Source organism: Eucyclogobius newberryi, unplaced genomic scaffold (assembly GCF_026437365.1).
Source record: "Eucyclogobius newberryi isolate DKJ021-1_F unplaced genomic scaffold, fEucNew1.0.hap1 SCAF_20, whole genome shotgun sequence".
NCBI classification, from domain to species: domain Eukaryota; kingdom Metazoa; phylum Chordata; class Actinopteri; order Gobiiformes; family Gobiidae; genus Eucyclogobius; species Eucyclogobius newberryi.
Window position 1 is genome coordinate 7,685,153 of NW_027315835.1, and position 18,174 is coordinate 7,703,326.

At 39.4% G+C, this 18,174-nt stretch overlaps 1 protein-coding gene across 1 annotated transcript in view; it reads left to right on the plus strand.

The window, feature by feature from the left end:
• Positions 1–18,174, plus strand: part of LOC140369005 (proteasome activator complex subunit 4B-like) — a 124,254-nt gene that overhangs the window by 38,830 nt on the left and 67,250 nt on the right. The window contains exons 17-23 of the mRNA XM_072456203.1: positions 2,932–3,001; positions 5,220–5,287; positions 7,759–7,962; positions 9,886–10,043; positions 14,907–15,002; positions 15,161–15,216; positions 16,764–16,820. Coding sequence (XP_072312304.1) covers positions 2,932–3,001; positions 5,220–5,287; positions 7,759–7,962; positions 9,886–10,043; positions 14,907–15,002; positions 15,161–15,216; positions 16,764–16,820 — 709 coding nt within the window. The remainder of the gene's footprint in view (positions 1–2,931; positions 3,002–5,219; positions 5,288–7,758; positions 7,963–9,885; positions 10,044–14,906; positions 15,003–15,160; positions 15,217–16,763; positions 16,821–18,174) is intronic.

Genomic DNA, 18,174 nt, shown 5'->3' on the forward strand with positions numbered 1-18,174 from the left:
ACTACAATATTTTCCAGAGAATAAGTCGCACCCGAGTATAAGTCGCATCAGCCAAAAAATGCATAATAGAGAAAAAAAAAACATATGTAAGTTGCACTGGAGTATAAGTCACACCAGCCAAAAAATGCGTAATAGAGGGAAAAAAAACATATATAAGTCGCACTGGAATATAAGTCGCACCGGCCAAAAAATGCGTAATAAAGGAAAAAAAAAACATATGTAAGTCGCATTGGAGTATAAGTCGCACCAGCCAAAAAATGCATAATAGAGAAGAAAAAAAAACACATATAAGTCGCACCCGAGTATAGTCGCATCAGCCAAAAAATGCATAACAGAGAAGGAAAAAAAACATATATAAGTCGCACTGGAGTATGAAATGCAGTTGCAAGTGTGAAAATAACAAATAATATCACATATAAGTCGCTCCGGAGTATGAGTATATAAGTATAAATATAAGTATAAGTCGCACCCCGGCCAAAACTATGAAAAAAGGTGCAATTTATAGTCTGGTAAATACGGTAAATGGAACATAATTTGAGGCATTTGAAATTCACAAATATTCACGGATAAACTTTGATTTGACACGTGACGACTGCTGTTTTCAAAATGGTGCTATAAAATAAACGTACCATGTGAAATGCTTGGGTATGTTTAAATCTCAAGTATCAGCTAATTTAACCTTATTTAACGTGTCATTTTAGCTTGATATTATTGCAAGAACAGCTTTAGTCCAGTGTATTACAGCCTGGATCTCCAAATGAGCTAAAACGCTGCAAAATTACTCAAGGGAATATGATGTAATGAACGCATCAAATATGGTTCGGTGCTTTTCGCTTCGACGCAGATCTTTGCTCAAACGCGAGCCGCTTCGTTGTCCCCGCCCACTACATTTCCTTTCGTCTTATTTTTTTTTATCGAGGGAAAGCTCATTTTAAACGGGAGGTTCACCATCAACTGCTCAGAACTGCAATTCCTCAAATATATCACCATTATATACATTATTCCTGCAGTAGGTACAGGAATGATGCAGCGAAGTGTGTTTGTAGATCATATTATTGGTCGTAAATGTCGGTGTAATCCCTCATTCGTCCAGGCGTGTTCCATAGTAGAAAAAGCTTCAGTTGTAGTCATCTGGACTCAGTTTGAAAAAATAGACGTTTCGACTCTCATCCAAGAGTCATTGTCAATAAAAGAATTTAGATCGAGAACTCCGATATTAATACTGTTCTGTGGTAAGACCCGCCCATTGGGAGGAGCCTTCCTGAAGTAGAAAGAGTTGTTTGTTTCAACAGAAACTCCCCCCTTGTATCTACCGAGCCTATTCAGAATCTTAATGGGCTATTAGAATCCTCTTTGTCTTTGTGAGACCCTGGCTCAACCACCCTGAGTACCTGATTAGCATCTACATGACCTGGTCCTGGTCCTCTACCTTTCCAGGGGTTCAGTATCCCATTATAAATAACAGGAAGATTAAACCTTAGCCCTCCATTTCTGTTTAAAGAAGGTCTTTCTTTTTTAACAAAAATAGCTTCCTTGACTCCTCTTTCAAACCATCTTTTCTCCCTGCTTAAAACCTTCACCTCACCGTCTTCAAACGAGTGATTAGAGGCTTCAAGATGGAGATGCACGGCGCTCTGTGGTCCTGAACTTGTATTTCTTCTGTGCTGATAAAGCCTCTTGTGTAGAGGCTGTTTCGTCTCACCTATGTACCGTTCTTTACAGCTTTCTTCACTGCATTGGATCGAATAAACTACATTGCTCTGTTTTTGAGTCGGCAACTTGTCCTTAGGATGAACCAGTTTTTGTCTTAAAGTGTTTCCTGGTTTAAAATAAACAGGGACTTCGTGTTGTCTAAAAATTCTCTGCAGTTTTTCCGACAGGCCAGACACAAAAGGGATAGAAACACCCTTCCTTCTCTGTTCAGTTTCCCTTTTGTCCTGCTTTTTGGTTCTCTTCACTCTGTTGAGGGCCCAAGCCCTCACAAAGACAAAGAGGATTCTAATAGCCCATTAAGATTCTGAATAGGCTAGCTCGGTAGATACAAGGGGGGAGTTTCTGTTGAAACAAACAACTCTTTCTACTTCAGGAAGGCTCCTCCCAATGGGCGGGTCTTACCACAGAACAGTATTAATATCGGAGTTCTCAATCTAAATTATTTTATTGACAATGACTCTTGGATGAGAGTCGAAACGTCTACTTTTTCAAACTGAGTCCAAATGACTACAACTGAAGCTTTTTCTACTATTGGTCGTAAATGTTCATACACACATTTCGTTGCCTTTAAGTGTTCACTCTTCACTGCGATTGGTCAACTCCCCCTACTGGTCAGCTTCTGTCACGTTCTGTATGAGTGACAGACGAATTCGACCAATCGCAGTCAAGTGTGAACCCTCGAAAAACAACGAAACAGCTCAATGTACTTCGTATAAACTTACAAAAATCTTCATCGCCACCACAGACATTGTCTGACTCCATCGCCACCACAGACATTGTTGATTCATTTCTCCCTGTGGCCCTCAGAGGCAACTGTTGTTGTGATTTTGGGCCTTACAAAAATAAATTGATTTGATTTGATTTGATTTGAAAAATAAATTAATTTGATTTGATAAACGTTATTTAATGAATTTAATGACTGTTAGGCTGATTCTTGTTTATCTTTCGCGACATCTTCTTCATTATTTCAACACTTTATCCCGGCCTAAAACGTTTACTTGTTCCTCATTTCAAACTTTTACGTTGTGCGTTGTGTTGTTTTGTGCTAAAATCGACTTCCTTTCCAACTATTTCTCATTGTACTCCATTATTGCAGCAGTCGCTCATATCATTTCAATGCTTGGCGGGCTTATTGTTTGTGCCTATGTGTTTCATCGTGTGTGTTTGTGTGTGTGTGTGTGTGTGTGTGTGTTTGTGTATGCGTTTCCCTGTTTGCAGTGTCATCCCGCCGAGTCGCTCCGTCTGTTTGTGCCTCACTGCTGCAGCGTCATCTTCAACATCACTAACAGTCAGTATCTCATTTATGTCTCTAGTATTTGTTAAATTATGACATTTTAGTTATGGTTTTAGCTATTGAAGCTATTGTCATTGTGTAGTACTGCTTCAATCACAGCGTAGGTCTTTTTTAGACCTGGTTTAGACATGGAAGGATCCTGCCAATAACCTGGTTTTAAAGGGTGTATGACAGGTTTTTATGATTTTCTAATTTTTACTTTATTTGGTGAGTTGTAAATTTTCATTATATTTTTTCGCCAATAAAGTAGCTATTTGTGGGGAAAAATTGAAAAAGCGATGGAAAAATAGACACAGAAATGCAAATAAATAAAATAAATAAAATAAATAAAATAAATAAAATAAATAAAATAAATAAAATAAATAAAATAAATAAAATAATTCATTATTAATTATATATAAATCAAATCAATCAAATCAATACAAATACACTGTCCACTATAAAAGTCAAAACATTTCAATTAAAAGCTAAGGAAAAAAGAAAGAAAATTGTTTTTAAGAGCTTAATAAACAAAAAAGCAATTTTCCACTAAAACAATAAAAAAGATTTGTTTTCAGTATTAAACATTTTATTAATATCATCATGCAGTTTACTCACAGTATTTTTTGTCATTTTGGAACGATGGTAAAAAAATAAATATTTACCACAGCTGCTGCTACAATACCACACATGTATAAAGATTAAGTTGTATGTTATAGATTATGATACATTTAGTGACAAATGTGCTATTCCGATTAAAGAATATTACATCCCAATTTATAGCGCTCGCGTAGATAAAACGAGGAGTCGCGCTGTGCAATGTTTAACGAGGATTACGCAGGCTTCAAACAACAAATTACAAAGTCAAATCAGGGAGGAATTTTGAGTTGTTTACTACAAGAGACGTTTCTGGGCGATGGATGCTCAATAATCTCAGTTTGAAGCCGTTTTGTAGTCACCGCGGCGCAACAATTTACCGAATGTTTGTCCAACAGTTTCCTAATCACTCCTAATCAAATCAGACTTTCAGAGGCACTTTGCTTCCAGCGAAGGACGCTCAAATGTTGAAGTTTAATTACAAAATGACCCAGCTGCTAAGAACTATACAATTACATTTGAAAGCCTGTGATTTTCCGCTTTTTTGTAGTTAGAAGCGGGGCAAAGGGAAATCTGTATTTTTTTATTTGACTAAAACTATCTATAGGTGGCTAGTTTTGGAAGAAACTGCAATGGATTAAAAAAAAAAGACAAATAAAAATACATTTCTACTTCATTTGATTCACATGATTGGAAAAATGTATGGCGATAACTCAGGACATTTATCTTTATTTGAATCGATTATACGGTGACAGTTGTGGAGTTACGGTGGTTTAGAGGCGCCTCGTGACCCCTGGGAGAGACGCGACGTATAAGTCACTCCTCACGCAGACGGAATACGTAAAGGAAACTGTGGTTACTACCCAAAAACCTCAAAACCTGAATACTCGTCGACCGTTTGAAGAGTATCGATCCGGTTCGGCTTAACTCCAGCAGTGGATTTTTGGTATCGAAAGCAGTATAAACAATGTATTTAGTATTGTAATCCAATTGACATTTTAGCTTTGCGGCAACACCAGTCACCTCAAAATACTAATACCGTATTTTCCGGACTATAAGTTGCACCAGAGTATAAGTCGCACCAGCCAAAAAATGCTTAATAGAGAAGAAAAAACACATATAAGTCACACTGGAGTATAAGTCACATTTTTAGGGGAAATGTATCACTAAATCCATTGAATTCTTCTTCCTCTGTGTCACTTCTAAACAACTCCACAAACTCCAGAGGAAGAGGAAGTGCAGATTCTTCTTCTGCGTTGCTCAGAGCCTAGAGCGCCCTCTTGTGGTTGTCAGTGTGAAAATAACAAATGATATCACATATAAGTCGCTCTGGAAGTTGCACTCAGGCCAAAACTATGAAAAAAGGTGTGATTTATAATCATGATACTTACTTACTTACTTATTTATAATCCAGAAAATACTGTACTCAAGTAAAGAAAGTGAAATCCAAGAAATGACTCGACAAAACCGATGTATATCCACATTTAAAAGCTGAAAACAAGTGCAACTTTGAAATATTCTCACAGGGCGTAACAATGTCAAAGGCGTCGTACTGATAAACGTTCATTCCTCTCGAGTATTTGCCTGGATGTTTAGTGTTGATGTCTTGAGCGTGTTTGTGTGTGTCGCTCTGCAGGCGAGGAGCTGCAGGACGAAGAGAATCTGGACAAAGAGCTCATCTGGAACCTGCAGCTGCTGTCTGAGGTGAGAAGCTGGAAAGATATCAAATAAGAACTCATGTATGACCAAAAATATGGATGTAAAAATGATTCAGTGGCACGTGGTTTAGTCCTGTATTAAAGTGACTGTTTGTTTTGTTCGTTTAATAGATTATAATGTGTAAACTCCACTACAGATATAGTATAAAAGTAACTCTTGAAAATAAGACCGTGACTTGCTTTTTGTCCTCCTCGAACCAGGAAGTGTGCCGTTAGCATGGTAGTTGTTGTTAGCTTTGAGACGTGATGACAAAACTAAAGCCACTCAGCCACTCAGTCAATTATTCTTGATTCAGTTCCTGTTTTATCTTTATTAGATGTGGTTCAGTCAAGACTTAAAAAAAATCTCTTTATTGTCTCTGAGTTTGTAAATCTACATCTTGTATTTGTCACGGTCTGAGGTGAGAAACTAAAAATATTTAAAATAAGAACACATAAAAACTGACACGGTATAGTTTATAGTATATAGTGTAAATTCAACTCTTGAAAATAAGACGGCTACTTAGCGTTTTTGTCCTCCTCAAACCAGGAAGTGCGCCGTTAGCATGCTAGTTGTTGTTAGCTTTCAGAAGTGATGACTAATTTGACCCATTTTAGTAAGAGTGCATCCCTTTTCAAAGATTAACCTTTTAAAAACTTCTATATTCTTTATGTTGCTTGACAAGTCTGAAATGCACGATAGAAAACTGTTAAAACGCATGTCTATGTATTCCCCATTCATTCTACTAACGCCGCAACTTGCTGTTTGCATCTAATTATGAAGCGTTTTTGACCTCCTCGAACCAGGAAGTGCACTGTTAGCATGCTAGTTGTTCTTAGCTGTACTGTGATGACAAAACTGTGCTGAAGCCACTCTTGAATTTTGAATTATTCTTTATTTAATTCCTGTTTTCTCTGTCTAAGATGTATTCCCCATTCATTTTACCAACGCCGCAACTTGCTGTTTGCATCTTATTATAAAGCATTTTTGTCCTCCTCGAACCAGGATGTGCGCTGTTAGCATGCTAGTTGTTGTTAGCTGTAATGTGATGACAAAACTGAGCTGAAGCCACTCTTGAAATTTTAATTATTCTTGTTTTAATTCCTGCTTTTCCTGTTGTTCCTGTCTAAGATGTATGCCCTGTTCATTTCACTAACTCCCTTTTTTTTTACATGAATCACAAATGACGAGCGTGCGTGTTACTTTTCCCAGCCCCGCGCCGCTCCCCGCTCGTAAATATCCCAGCGCTTTGTCGTTAAACAGAACGTATCGATACCCTTTCTGCTTTGTTTTATTACTCCTGGGAGCGCGGTGTGTGCTCGCCGTGGTCCGGATTTGCAGATTTATCGAGGGGGTTCAATATTTAAGACGCCGCTCGTATGTGTGGGGTACGATCGGGCCGCAGAACGTATCGCGGACATCTCCTAATGCAGTATCCGTGAGGAAAGTGACGGGAAGAGCTTTCATTAGAGTATTACTAGTTTTTGTCTCTTCCGACGGGAAAAATGAACGGATCCGGTATCGATTCCAAACATTTTTAGCAACTTCAGCCTGGTAAATATTGACATGTGAAACCTCATTTTAAAGCTCAGAACCTACTCTGAGTTTGTAATGTAACAGATGTAGAAATACTATTATGTATTATGAAATTAAACATCTTTTCGGTAGTTTGATACGGTTAAGGATAGTAACCTGGGATTGGTAAATATCAGCTGGGTTAGGTCCATTCCTACTAATTATTTTATGTTTTAGTCAAAAATGAATTGGGCATTGTTTGACTTTACATGTTTTGTCTGTAATTTAGTAGTATTTAAGTGGTGAATATTCATGAGTATTGTGACCTACATAAACATTGTTTTCATAAATGTGATCACATGCTGGAGGAATGGTAATGTAAACAGAAAATTAAATTAAAGTGACTAAATTAAGGATTTTGCTGTTGTTTGGCGGTAGTTTCAATAATCCTGAGTATTCGTAAAAATCAGGCTCTTTCTTTTGAATGAAGAACTCAAAATGTTGACATCATGACATCAAAATAGTGTTATTGTTGCCGCAGCATTAAGTTACAGTTAATTTTTGCACTTCGATTTTAGTGTTGCAATTTACAGTTAAGTGAGAGAAATTGCAATTTTTGAATCACACAAACATCTATGGACACTGTTAATTTCGTTTCCTCTTCGTCCACACAACATCCTGAATGCACTGGCGCTCTGTCAATGAATGGTATTTTTATGATAATTTTTCATAAGGCGCATTAAGCGAAACAAAACGTGTGCCACGCAAAATCACTTAGAGGTCAGTAAGAACAACCAGAATTAATCCATATATAAGGCTCACTGGATTATAAGGCACACTGTTTTTTGAGTAAATGAAAGGCTTTTAAGTGCGCCTTATAGTGGGGAAAATACGGTAGTTCAACTTGACCTCTTGCTACACATAGCCCTACTACTCCATAAGGTCATCTCTTTGTCCTCCAGGTCACTCGTGTGGATGGACTGCAGCTGTTGAAGTACCGGGCGGAGCTGGAGAAGGTGCTGAAGTCGTGCGTCCGCATTCACTGTAAACGGGCCTACACTTTGGCCTGCGGTTTGCTGGAACACGCCCTCCGCTCGTTCTCCCTCATCTATCCCACCGAATACAGAAGCACGGCGGGAGGACTGGACACAGACCTCCCCATCAGGGTGAGTCACATGTCATCACAGATCATGGGACTAACGACCTAGCAACAATGTACCGTAATTTCCAGACTATAAGAGCTCCGGAGTATAAGTTGCACAAGCCAAAAAATGCATAATAGAAAAGAAAAAAACATATATAAGTCGCACTGGAGTATAAGTCGCATTCTTGGGGAAAATTTATTTGATAAAATCCAAGACCAAGAACAGAAATTTCATCTTGAAATGCAATTCAAAATAATAACAGTTTAGAGAACATGGTGAATAGGTTGATGCTTTTTACAAATGACATAAACATACAATTTTGACTTGAGACTAAACTAGTGCAATTTTGGGTTTTCTTTAATTCCTATAGTTTAACACGTTACAAATCGTGACCAACTTTATGAAATGTAACTTTCCAAATGAAAAAGAAAGTTAATATGACAAAAACAGATTACATTTAGATGCATTTTTGGAATATAGATTGACGTAAAAAGACCTTATTTTTCTTGTGACCTGAACAATGACAGTTATTGATTAATTTAATAATCCTGACATCCCTTTGTTGAACGCATGATTATATTATTTGACACAGTTTTCTTACCAGAACCAATAGCACACGACACACCGCTGCAGACTCAACCGACACACTTGATAAAAGCAATTTGAATTTGCTTCTACATCGTGTAATAATCACTACAATTTAGCCGTTAAACGCTTCCTCCAACTTTACACAGCTGCTGTTCGTTTCCCTTCCCGCGAAAATGCACCGTTATCGCCGCTATTAGCGCCCGTCCCCTTTAGGAATATCTCCGAGACACAAAACAACTTGTAAACTACTCATTCTCCCTCGCTCTTCGTTTAAATTGGGAGGTTAAATAGTGGATTTGTCCCCGTGTTTGCCAATTTTCAGGGCAATTTGGAAGTTGCTGGAGTAAACACTTTTTATGCAGCGAGCTAAAGATGGTTTAAACTGGCGCTGATTGCATTGAAAGTAAAAGAGGCGACGCTCAGTTCAGCCGACGGACAGCAGAGGGAGCGTTAAATATATTACGACGCATTAAGTCCATCAACGAAGCAAGTAAAGTAAAAAGGCAAATCCCATTTCTCAAACTGAAAGCTCAAACACCGGGAAATGGACCAATTGTTTTTCCCCCCGATATTATCACGTATAATGACTCTGAAATAGTGTTTACTTTGCACGATGGCAATGTATTTACCTAATATTTGCACCGTTTGCAATTTGTTTCACATCTCATTGGTTTGAGGGCCGTGCCGGAGCGGTGTCCTTATTTAACTGGGTCCAAAAAAGTGCGATGTAATGTAAGTAGTGGAAGATATATCCAAAAGTACATAAAAAATTTGAATAAAAAAATAAACATGTACTGTACTAAAACATACTTCCAGTGTGATCCTTCAAACGAGAGTATATTGTAATAATTCTAAATATCTGTGGTTAATTTTATAATTTTTTGGTCCATTTAGGCCTGGGAGATTTGCTAAAAAATATGACCATAATTATTAAATGTATAGGTATTTTTTTTAACAAGATCAAATGGACTTTCGATAATCATTTCCTCAACCTAATATATTTAAAAATCACATACAGTCCCATTTCTTCATCCAAAAGTTTCAAGTCTATTTGCTATGTGCAGTTAAAAAAACAAATAACGATTAGATTACGATCTATAGGGAGTGAAAAGTGTTGGACCTAAAACTCACCCCTGAGGGTTCCCAGTGCTCAAAGCCTGAACTCTGCCCCAAAACACACGCTTTCACTGACAGAGGATTGACTGAAGCTGATCATTGACATCCTCAAATTATTAATCACAAAGAAATAAGAAGAGTTTAATTATTCGTCACCATCACCTTCACCTCGTTGGGTCCGTACACATCCTGTCATTTCAAAGCCGTCGGCGCTATATTCGTCTGCGTTTGTGTTTTCAGGACTGGGGCCGCGACGGCGACGTGTCCGCTCTGGGCGTCTGTTGGCACGTGCCCGGCGATGACGAGCAGCGCTTCGTCTTTGAGCTGCTGCAGAGCTTTCTGAAGCCGGAGCTGGAGCGGATTCGGAAGCACGCCGCCGGGGGGCAGCGCATGAGCAGGTGCGTTCCGTTACCTGCCCATTTGTGCCGCGGCAACGCCAGCTTTGCCTAGTGGCGGCGAATGTATTTGAATGTTTTTCCCTTGTGGTAAAGGGTTGATACAGATGGATCGTTTTTGACCTGAATACTTTCTGAAACGTTTGTTGATGTAGCCGTCGAGAGCTTTGGCAGCGGTTTTCAGATGTCTCCAGTTGATAACCATTGCTACACCTTAACTACACCATAATTAGCCTTTAATGAAGCACAAAGAAAGACTTGTGCTTTATTAAGGCTATAAATTGTGTAGTTATTACAAAGTGTTACCCAAAACTCCACCAGGCTCCATGCTAAATGCTACTAGCCGCGCGTAGCTAACTCGCAACTTCTCAGATCCTTTTTGTGTGATTTTAAGTCAACACAGCATCAGGTTTTGGGCAAAGAGATTAAGTAACTTTGAGTAGCGCCACAAGAGGGTTTAAACAGCTGAGCTGTGACCAGGTTTGTCCTTCATGTGTTGCCGTTTCTGCCTGATGTCCAACCGTGTGTCGTTGTTTAGATCCTTCATCTGCTCCAGTTTTTCACCCGTTCCCGTTGCTACACTCCCGACACGTCTTGAGTATACGGTGCAATATACAGCTCCTTTTTTTGAGTTAATTTGGCCACATTGATCAATTGACAAAGCCCTGTTTGATTAAATACATCCATATCTGAGACGTCATTGTTGTTATATATTGTTATTTCTTTGTTTAAGAGACTTTTTCTCCTTTTTAAGCACCTTCAAATTGTCTTTGAGCAGCTGCTTTTTTCACAGCCACAATTTTCCTTTCTCGATTCACTGGCGTCAGATGTAACTTTCTGAAGCTCAACCTAAGATAATCCTTTATTGTCCACACATGGGTGGAATTTCATTGTTGCAACGCAGGTAGAGACAGAGGAAAAGGACAAATAACTTATAGGAAGTTTACAATAGAAGAACTCTTATAAGCAAAACTCTTATAAACAAAAACTCCTATAGACAAAACCTCTCATCATAATAAGGAATGGAGGGGAAATAAAGATAAAATAAAATAAAAACAGCTAGCGTAAGACAAGATAATACTAATAATAATGGTAAAATAAACACTATTTACATCAGTTGTATGCACATGAATGTGACATTATTGCGTGTGAGTATGACAGTAATTGCACATGAATATGACGGTATTGCACATGGTTAAGTCAGATCTTTACGCATTTGTAATTCTTTCTCATGTTTCTGTTTTTTCTTCTCCTCCATTTTCTTATTCATAGCCTCAATATCTGCTTCATCTGCATCCATTTGCTTACACATTATAACTCTCAGACGTGGCTTTGAGGTTTTTCCTGCCCTTTCGTGCATGTTATAGTCTTCAACAACTCTATCCTTCTGATTCTTTGTGTCTTTGACCTTTAGATCACTGTAAGCTTTGGTCATGTCCGTTAAATGATTCATTCAATATCGTGTTTCTCTTGACAACTCCTTTGCCTCAGATTTCTTCTTCCAACACGACTCTTGAGAGACTCCATCTCTCTCAGATCACAGTTGAACGTGGTGCTCTTCCATGTCGTCTCTTGCAAATTGCAGATTCTGGGCTCTCAACGTTTCCATCTCCTCTTCCACTTCTTTTTACATTCTTCTTGAACCATCTCTTGATTTGTTGCTCCCTTTTGTTTGCCTGACCAGCCAGTCGCTCCTACAGTCTGTTCTAATGCAGAAGGGTCTGGAATCGGACCATTGGAAGGCGTCAAAAATCTCTCCAAGCATGAACCGGTCCAACCACCGCCGCTAATTCGTGTCACATGTCTCTCGAATGCGGAAAACATCGCTCAAATATTTCTGGAACATTCAGATCAAAATGTATAACTTCATTTACCTCAGATTGACTGAGAGTTTTTTGCGTTTAGTCGCTCGTTGACTTGGCAGAAGTCGGCAACGTTTCTCAGTCTGTGTTATTTTTATTCTTTCCTCGTACGACGCCATGTTTATTTAGACGCGAACGGACGATGCGTTTGTCTGATTGGTTAATCCGCCTGTCAATCACTCCCTTTGGAAATCGGAGCGACTGGGTTGGATCCCAGACCCTTCTGGACTGGCCGGTCAGGCAACCCTTTCGTAGCCCCGTCGACCTGATTCAGTTCAGGCTTTAACGGAACGCAGCGCTTTTCACTTGTGATTTTAACTGTTCAAACTTCTCTTGCATATCCACGTTCTTGCCTCTCAACGTTTCCATCTCATCTCCGGTGTCAATGGCCGTCTCCAGATTACTCTTACCTATTTTCCTCCACACACTCGTCTGAAATTGCATCCCGTTCGTCACCGATGCCATCCCTTTTTCAGCTTTTACCCGAACACGCCGCTCCTCAGAACACTCTCTCTTTATATCACGTTTGATTGGAAACCTTGATGCGGCTCTTGTAAATTACTTCTTTCTTTTTTTTTGGCTTCTCAAGCATGCGATGTTCTTTTCAAGCCTCTCGGTCTCTTCAACTCTCTCCATTAGCGGCGCTCTCGGTCATCGTGCACCTTGTTTTCTATTCTTTTTGCAGCTGTTCATTTTTGGAGTGCTCGGTTTTCTGGCGTCACGACTTCGAAAAGCGGCTTGAAATATTTTGCTTTCTCACAACTGCCTTCCAAAATGTGTTATGTTTTAAAGGAAACGTCACTACCTAAACTGTAAAAATCCATTCTAAGCCTATCTTTAGTAGGTAGGTCGCGATATCTCGTCTCAAGCAAAGGCCTTTTGAGTCACTCTGTTGTAATTACAGTGTTACATCTGAGTTTCGTGGATTGTATTGTATCGGGATGCACTTGATCAATAACAGAACCATTGTAATTCTTATTCTTGTGTTGTGTGTATCATCAAAAGTCTCACAATAACATCGTGGGCCGTCTCGCCATATCAAAGTACCATTTCTGAATTTCTGCATTGAAATAGAGCGCTTTTATATTTCAAACCTTTTGAAATTGACGGTAACAAATTGTAAAAGATTTGTCAAGGGATTTAATTAAAGTGGCGTATGTACAATTCCGTTAGCCTCTTCAATATATTGCAATAAATGGATGCATATCATGATAATACTGTAAAATACACGATAAGTACATGAGTTCACGTTGTTCTACAGTCATTTCATCTGGAGATGGTTGTGTAAGGAAGGGTTTCACGTGGGTGTATTCATGCTCGGGGAAGTACAGTGCATGAAATAGTCAGATCCAATAGTTCAGCAGTCGGTCGGTGTTTACTTGCTGCGCAGTATTGCACCAATTAAGAGATGTCATGCTAACCGGAGAGTGGACTGTTTACTTTGTGTTCTGCTGTCTGGGAAAGCATCTATTAAGCTGATAAATGGCAGCAGTTGACACTAAAATCAATGATATATTATGTACATTTTAATAACGGTGCAAAAAGTGAAAAAGTTCGCTATGCTTTTTTTAAATAAAAGCTGCGGAATAATTACTATTACCATTACAAATGCAGGGTTTGGTAGGACATTACATATGAGGAACTATGGAAACTAGGGTCCAACTAGGAGGGTCCAACTAGGAACTAGGAGGGTCCAACATGGGGCGTCAGGCGTGACTTTGACGCCGCGGTGTGGATACAGCATGAGACAGACATGGACCATGACACATTATAGACACTAGATTATGGGGGTGTTCCATGCAGAGAGATTATGTCACAGCCTGGTTTATCTGGGCAGTCCAGGCTAACGTAGCTAACCAGCGCTGGCTCTGAGTTGTCGTAGTAACAAGCACTCGGGTGTAAACCTGGCTGAGACCAGGTTAACTATCAAGATTAAATGAGTTTTGTCTCTAAGAATGCCAAAAGAAACACTTAAATCCCAGGTTTTTGTATCGCTCCTGTGGTGAAGCTCGTTTCTGTCCAAATAAAGTTTAAAGGAGCTTTTATTCCCGTGGCGTCTGAGCCTTTTCACATGCTCCCTGCTCTGGAACGACACTCAGCAAGGATTTATTTTAATCGTTTAAATATTTCAGCACTAATAAGTGGAGGCTCATTTTTGAGCAGAAGCTGAACTTTGGTAAAACTAACTGTGACAGGAGCGCTAACACTGACTTTGTTCACTCTGCACAATAATGAGCCGTGTGCCCTGAGCATGTTGTTTTTATCCTTCACACCAGTTCTGGAAGTGACGAAGTAGAAAAGTCATCAGCTTCAAGATTACCACATTGTATTTCATGTATGTTCATTAACATGCACTGTCCCGACCAAAGAAACAAAGAAAAAACAAACAAACAAACAAACAAACAAACAAACAAACAAACACAGTTCTTAAAATCCCTGAAATACTTTATTCTGTTGTACATTTCAAAATAAATATTCAATAATAGATTTTTTTATGAGACAGCCTACTTTTACAAGTGTTCTGTTTTGCTCTTCTGTCTATAAAAAGATGAGAGTACCTTGTGACACAGTACACAGTACACAGTACACAGTACACGTTAGACTGGTGTCAGTATCAGCACATGCCCTGAGTCAAAGTATCAGCATCAGTATCAGTTTTTTTTAAATAGGGCATCAGAATAACACTTAATTTATTAAGTGTTACTTAGTATTAATTCCATGTTTGTTTGAAGCTGTTTTCTATAAGTCAAGAAGACATTTGATTTGTGATTGACAACGGTTGTGGCATAAGTGGCACCCAAAGCCATAAAGTTTTCAGACGCTGCCTTGAGACATGTAAAACTCACACATAAGATAAGACATCATGTATATAATGTATACAGTGACACAAAATACTACGTCACTTCATTTAGATTCACCATTTCATGTACTAGACGATATTCTCCTCTGCTATTTTCCACATGAGCTTTTTAACAAACGCCTGTAATGTGTTTGCCGCCCACAGGGAGGAGCTGTTGCAGAGCCTTGCCATCGTGCAGCACAGTTTATTGGGAGCCGGGAGCCTTCTACGGCCTCTGGATGGACCGCTCGTATCTGACCTGTGAGTCCCATGACACAAGCGGCCTTAAAAACACACGCACAGGCCTATAGAATGTATACGTGTATGTACTGGCCAAATACTACTGCAATCGCCTCACGCCTCGACAAATACTACTGCAATCGCCTCACGTCTCGCCTTGTTCCGCTCCTCGTCCGCAGTGTGCCCTCGATGGTGAAGCTGGGGGAGATCAGGCTGCACATAGGGCTGGACTATGGTAAGAAAACAAGAAAAATGTACACGCATATGACAATAGCAACACATTACAGGCCGAGGTGGGGAGCGTGGTCAAGAGGTTCTGTATTCTTTTTATTTACTTCCAAATACAAATTCCGTTCAGTATTAATTCCCTCTCATTCATATCTCATATCATTTTTTACCCTCTTAAGTGTGAATCTGAAAATCACATGCTTTTACTGACACAAGAAAAGAAAACATATGAGTAAAAATGACTGAATCTCTATTAAAATGTGATTAATTGCACTTTCCTGTTTACAAACTCAATTAAAATGCATTACGAAAAAAGCGCCTAGAGGTGGACAAAGTGTTGAAATATAGATAATATTATGAATGCATTTGTTTAATATGCAAACGTTTCATATCAAGTTTATTTTTTATACTTAAAATGCTGCAAAAAGAGCTGATTTAAAAAAGGGGGTAAAAAAAGAATACATGTTTTAAATGTCTAAATACAAGTGTAAAGTCATTTCTACAATTTATGTTATACATTTAAAAAAATAATAATAATACTTTGAGTGAGAAACGTAAACCTCATCTAATATATTCAAAGACATTTTGATATTAATATTGTCTTTATTGCTCATGAGGGGAAAGGGAGTGCATACATGTGATACCGTTTTGACAAATTCAGCTTCTTTTTTTTCAATAAAATAATTGTACATTCAGTGTTTTTACAATGTAGTACACCTTACATACCGTATTTTACGCACTATGAGTCGCACTGGAGTATAAGTCGCACTGGAGTATAAGTCGCACTGGAGTATAAGTCGCATTTTTGGGGAAATGTATTTGATAAAATCCAAGACCAAGAACAGACGTTTCATCTGTAAATGCAGTTTAAAATAATAACAGATTAGAGAACATGGTGAATAGGTGTACGTATGCTAACGCTAACACCTTCAGCTACATGAGGCACAGACAGAACTGTGGTAAGTGTCTGGTATGTTAACGTAACATATGAACAGTTATTCAGATAACTATAGCATAAAGAACATGCTAACAAGTTTAGCAAAGCATCAGTTTTACCCCAAATCACTAAATCCATTGAATTCTTCTTCCTCTGTGTCACTTCCAAACAACTCCACAAACTCCAGAGGTAGAGGAAGTGCAGATTCTTCTTCTGCGTCGCTCAGAGCCTAGAGCGCCCTCTTGTGGTCGTCAATGTGAAAATAACGATAAATATCACAGATAAGTCGCTCTGGAGTATAAGTCTCACCCCGGCCAAAACTATACAAAAGACAGGTGCGACTTATAGTCCAGAAAATACAGTATTTCCTTAGAATGAATTATTGCTAAGAAATCTCGGCATCGAACAGTGAGAAACATAGTGACTTTTCGCCTTAAACGTACCTTTATAATCCCTCAAAGAGAAGGGGTATTCAACAGGGTGTAACATACTGTTATTCAAGCAGACCTCATTAAGTACACGTGATTCCTCTGCACCTCTGCCCACAGTAGCTGCCGTTAATTTGTTTGCCTCTGCTCAGTATGCGCCGTGTGTCCCGTGTGTCTCCTCCCATCCAGATGATTCACAGGAGAACTACAGAGAGTCCATCTGCCAAACCATGCGACTGCTGCTACGTGAGTGCGCATTCGGAACTCTTCCCTCGTCCCGGCGCTTTCGACGCGCCGTCTTTCTCAAAAGCCCGCTTCAAAAAAAAATCGCCCCGTTCAGACCTGCCACTCAAACGTGCGCCGAGAATGACATTGTTACAGGAGGTGGAGACGAGATGTTGTGTTGTTTACTCACTCCGCTGACAGCGGAATCGGGCCGCGCTCACTCTTCACTGTTAAGTCCTGGTGTAGACTTGGTTTAGTCCTGTTCTACTCCTGGTTTGATCCCAGTTTAGTCCAGTTCTAGTCCTGGTTTGAGCCCAGTTTAGTCCTGATGTAGACTCGGTTTAGTCCTGTTCTAGTCCTGGTTTGATCCCTGTTTAGTCCTGTTCTAGTCCTAGTTTGATCCCAGTTTAGTCCTGTTCTAGTCCTGGTTTGATCCCAGTTTAATCCTGTTCTAGTCCTGGTTGGATCCCCGTTTAGTCCTGTTCTAGTCCTGGTTTGAGCCCAGTTTAGTCCTGATGTAGACTCGGTTTAGTCCTGTTCTAGTCCTGGTTGGATCCCCGTTTAGTCCTGTTCTAGTCCTGGTTGGATCCCTGTTTAATCCTGTTCTAGTCCTGGTTTGATCCCCGTTTAGTCCTGTTCTAGTCCTGGTTTGATCCCAGTTTAGTCCTGTTCTAATCCTGATTTGATCCCAGTTTAGTCCTGTTCTAGTCCTGGTTTGATCCCCGTTTAGTCCTGTTCTAGTCCTGGTTTGATCCCCGTTTAGTCCTGTTCTAGTCCTGGTTTGATCCCAGTTTAGTCCTGTTCTAGTCCTGATTTGATCCCAGTTTAGTCCTGTTCTAGTCCTGGTTTGATCCCCGTTTAGTCCTGTTCTAGTCCTGGTTTGATCCCAGTTTAGTCCTGTTCTAGTCCTGATTTGATCCCAGTTTAATCCTGTTCTAGTCCTGGTTTGATCCCAGTTTAGTCCTGTTCTAGTCCTGATTTGATCCCAGTTTAATCCTGTTCTAGTCCTGGTTTGATCCCAGTTTAGTCCCGATGTAGACTTGGTTTGATCCCAGTTTAGTCCTGATTTAGACTTGGTTTAGTCCTGTTCTAGTCCTGGTTAAGTCCTGGTTTAGTTCAGGTTTAGTCCCAGTTTTGAGGTGATGTTTGAGTCCATGAAAGAAGCCGTGCCTTTTAGTTCAAACACATCTGACATTATTTAAAGGACTAAAATATGAATCACAATCAAATACACTGTGGTTCAAATGGCCTCATACAGTGCATTGTTTATTATTGAAGTTATGATCCTAGAATAACTTAATTTAGCAGTAAAAAGTATGTACGGCATGATCAAAAGTACTGAACACCAAACGCACCGTGGTCAAACGTATCAAAA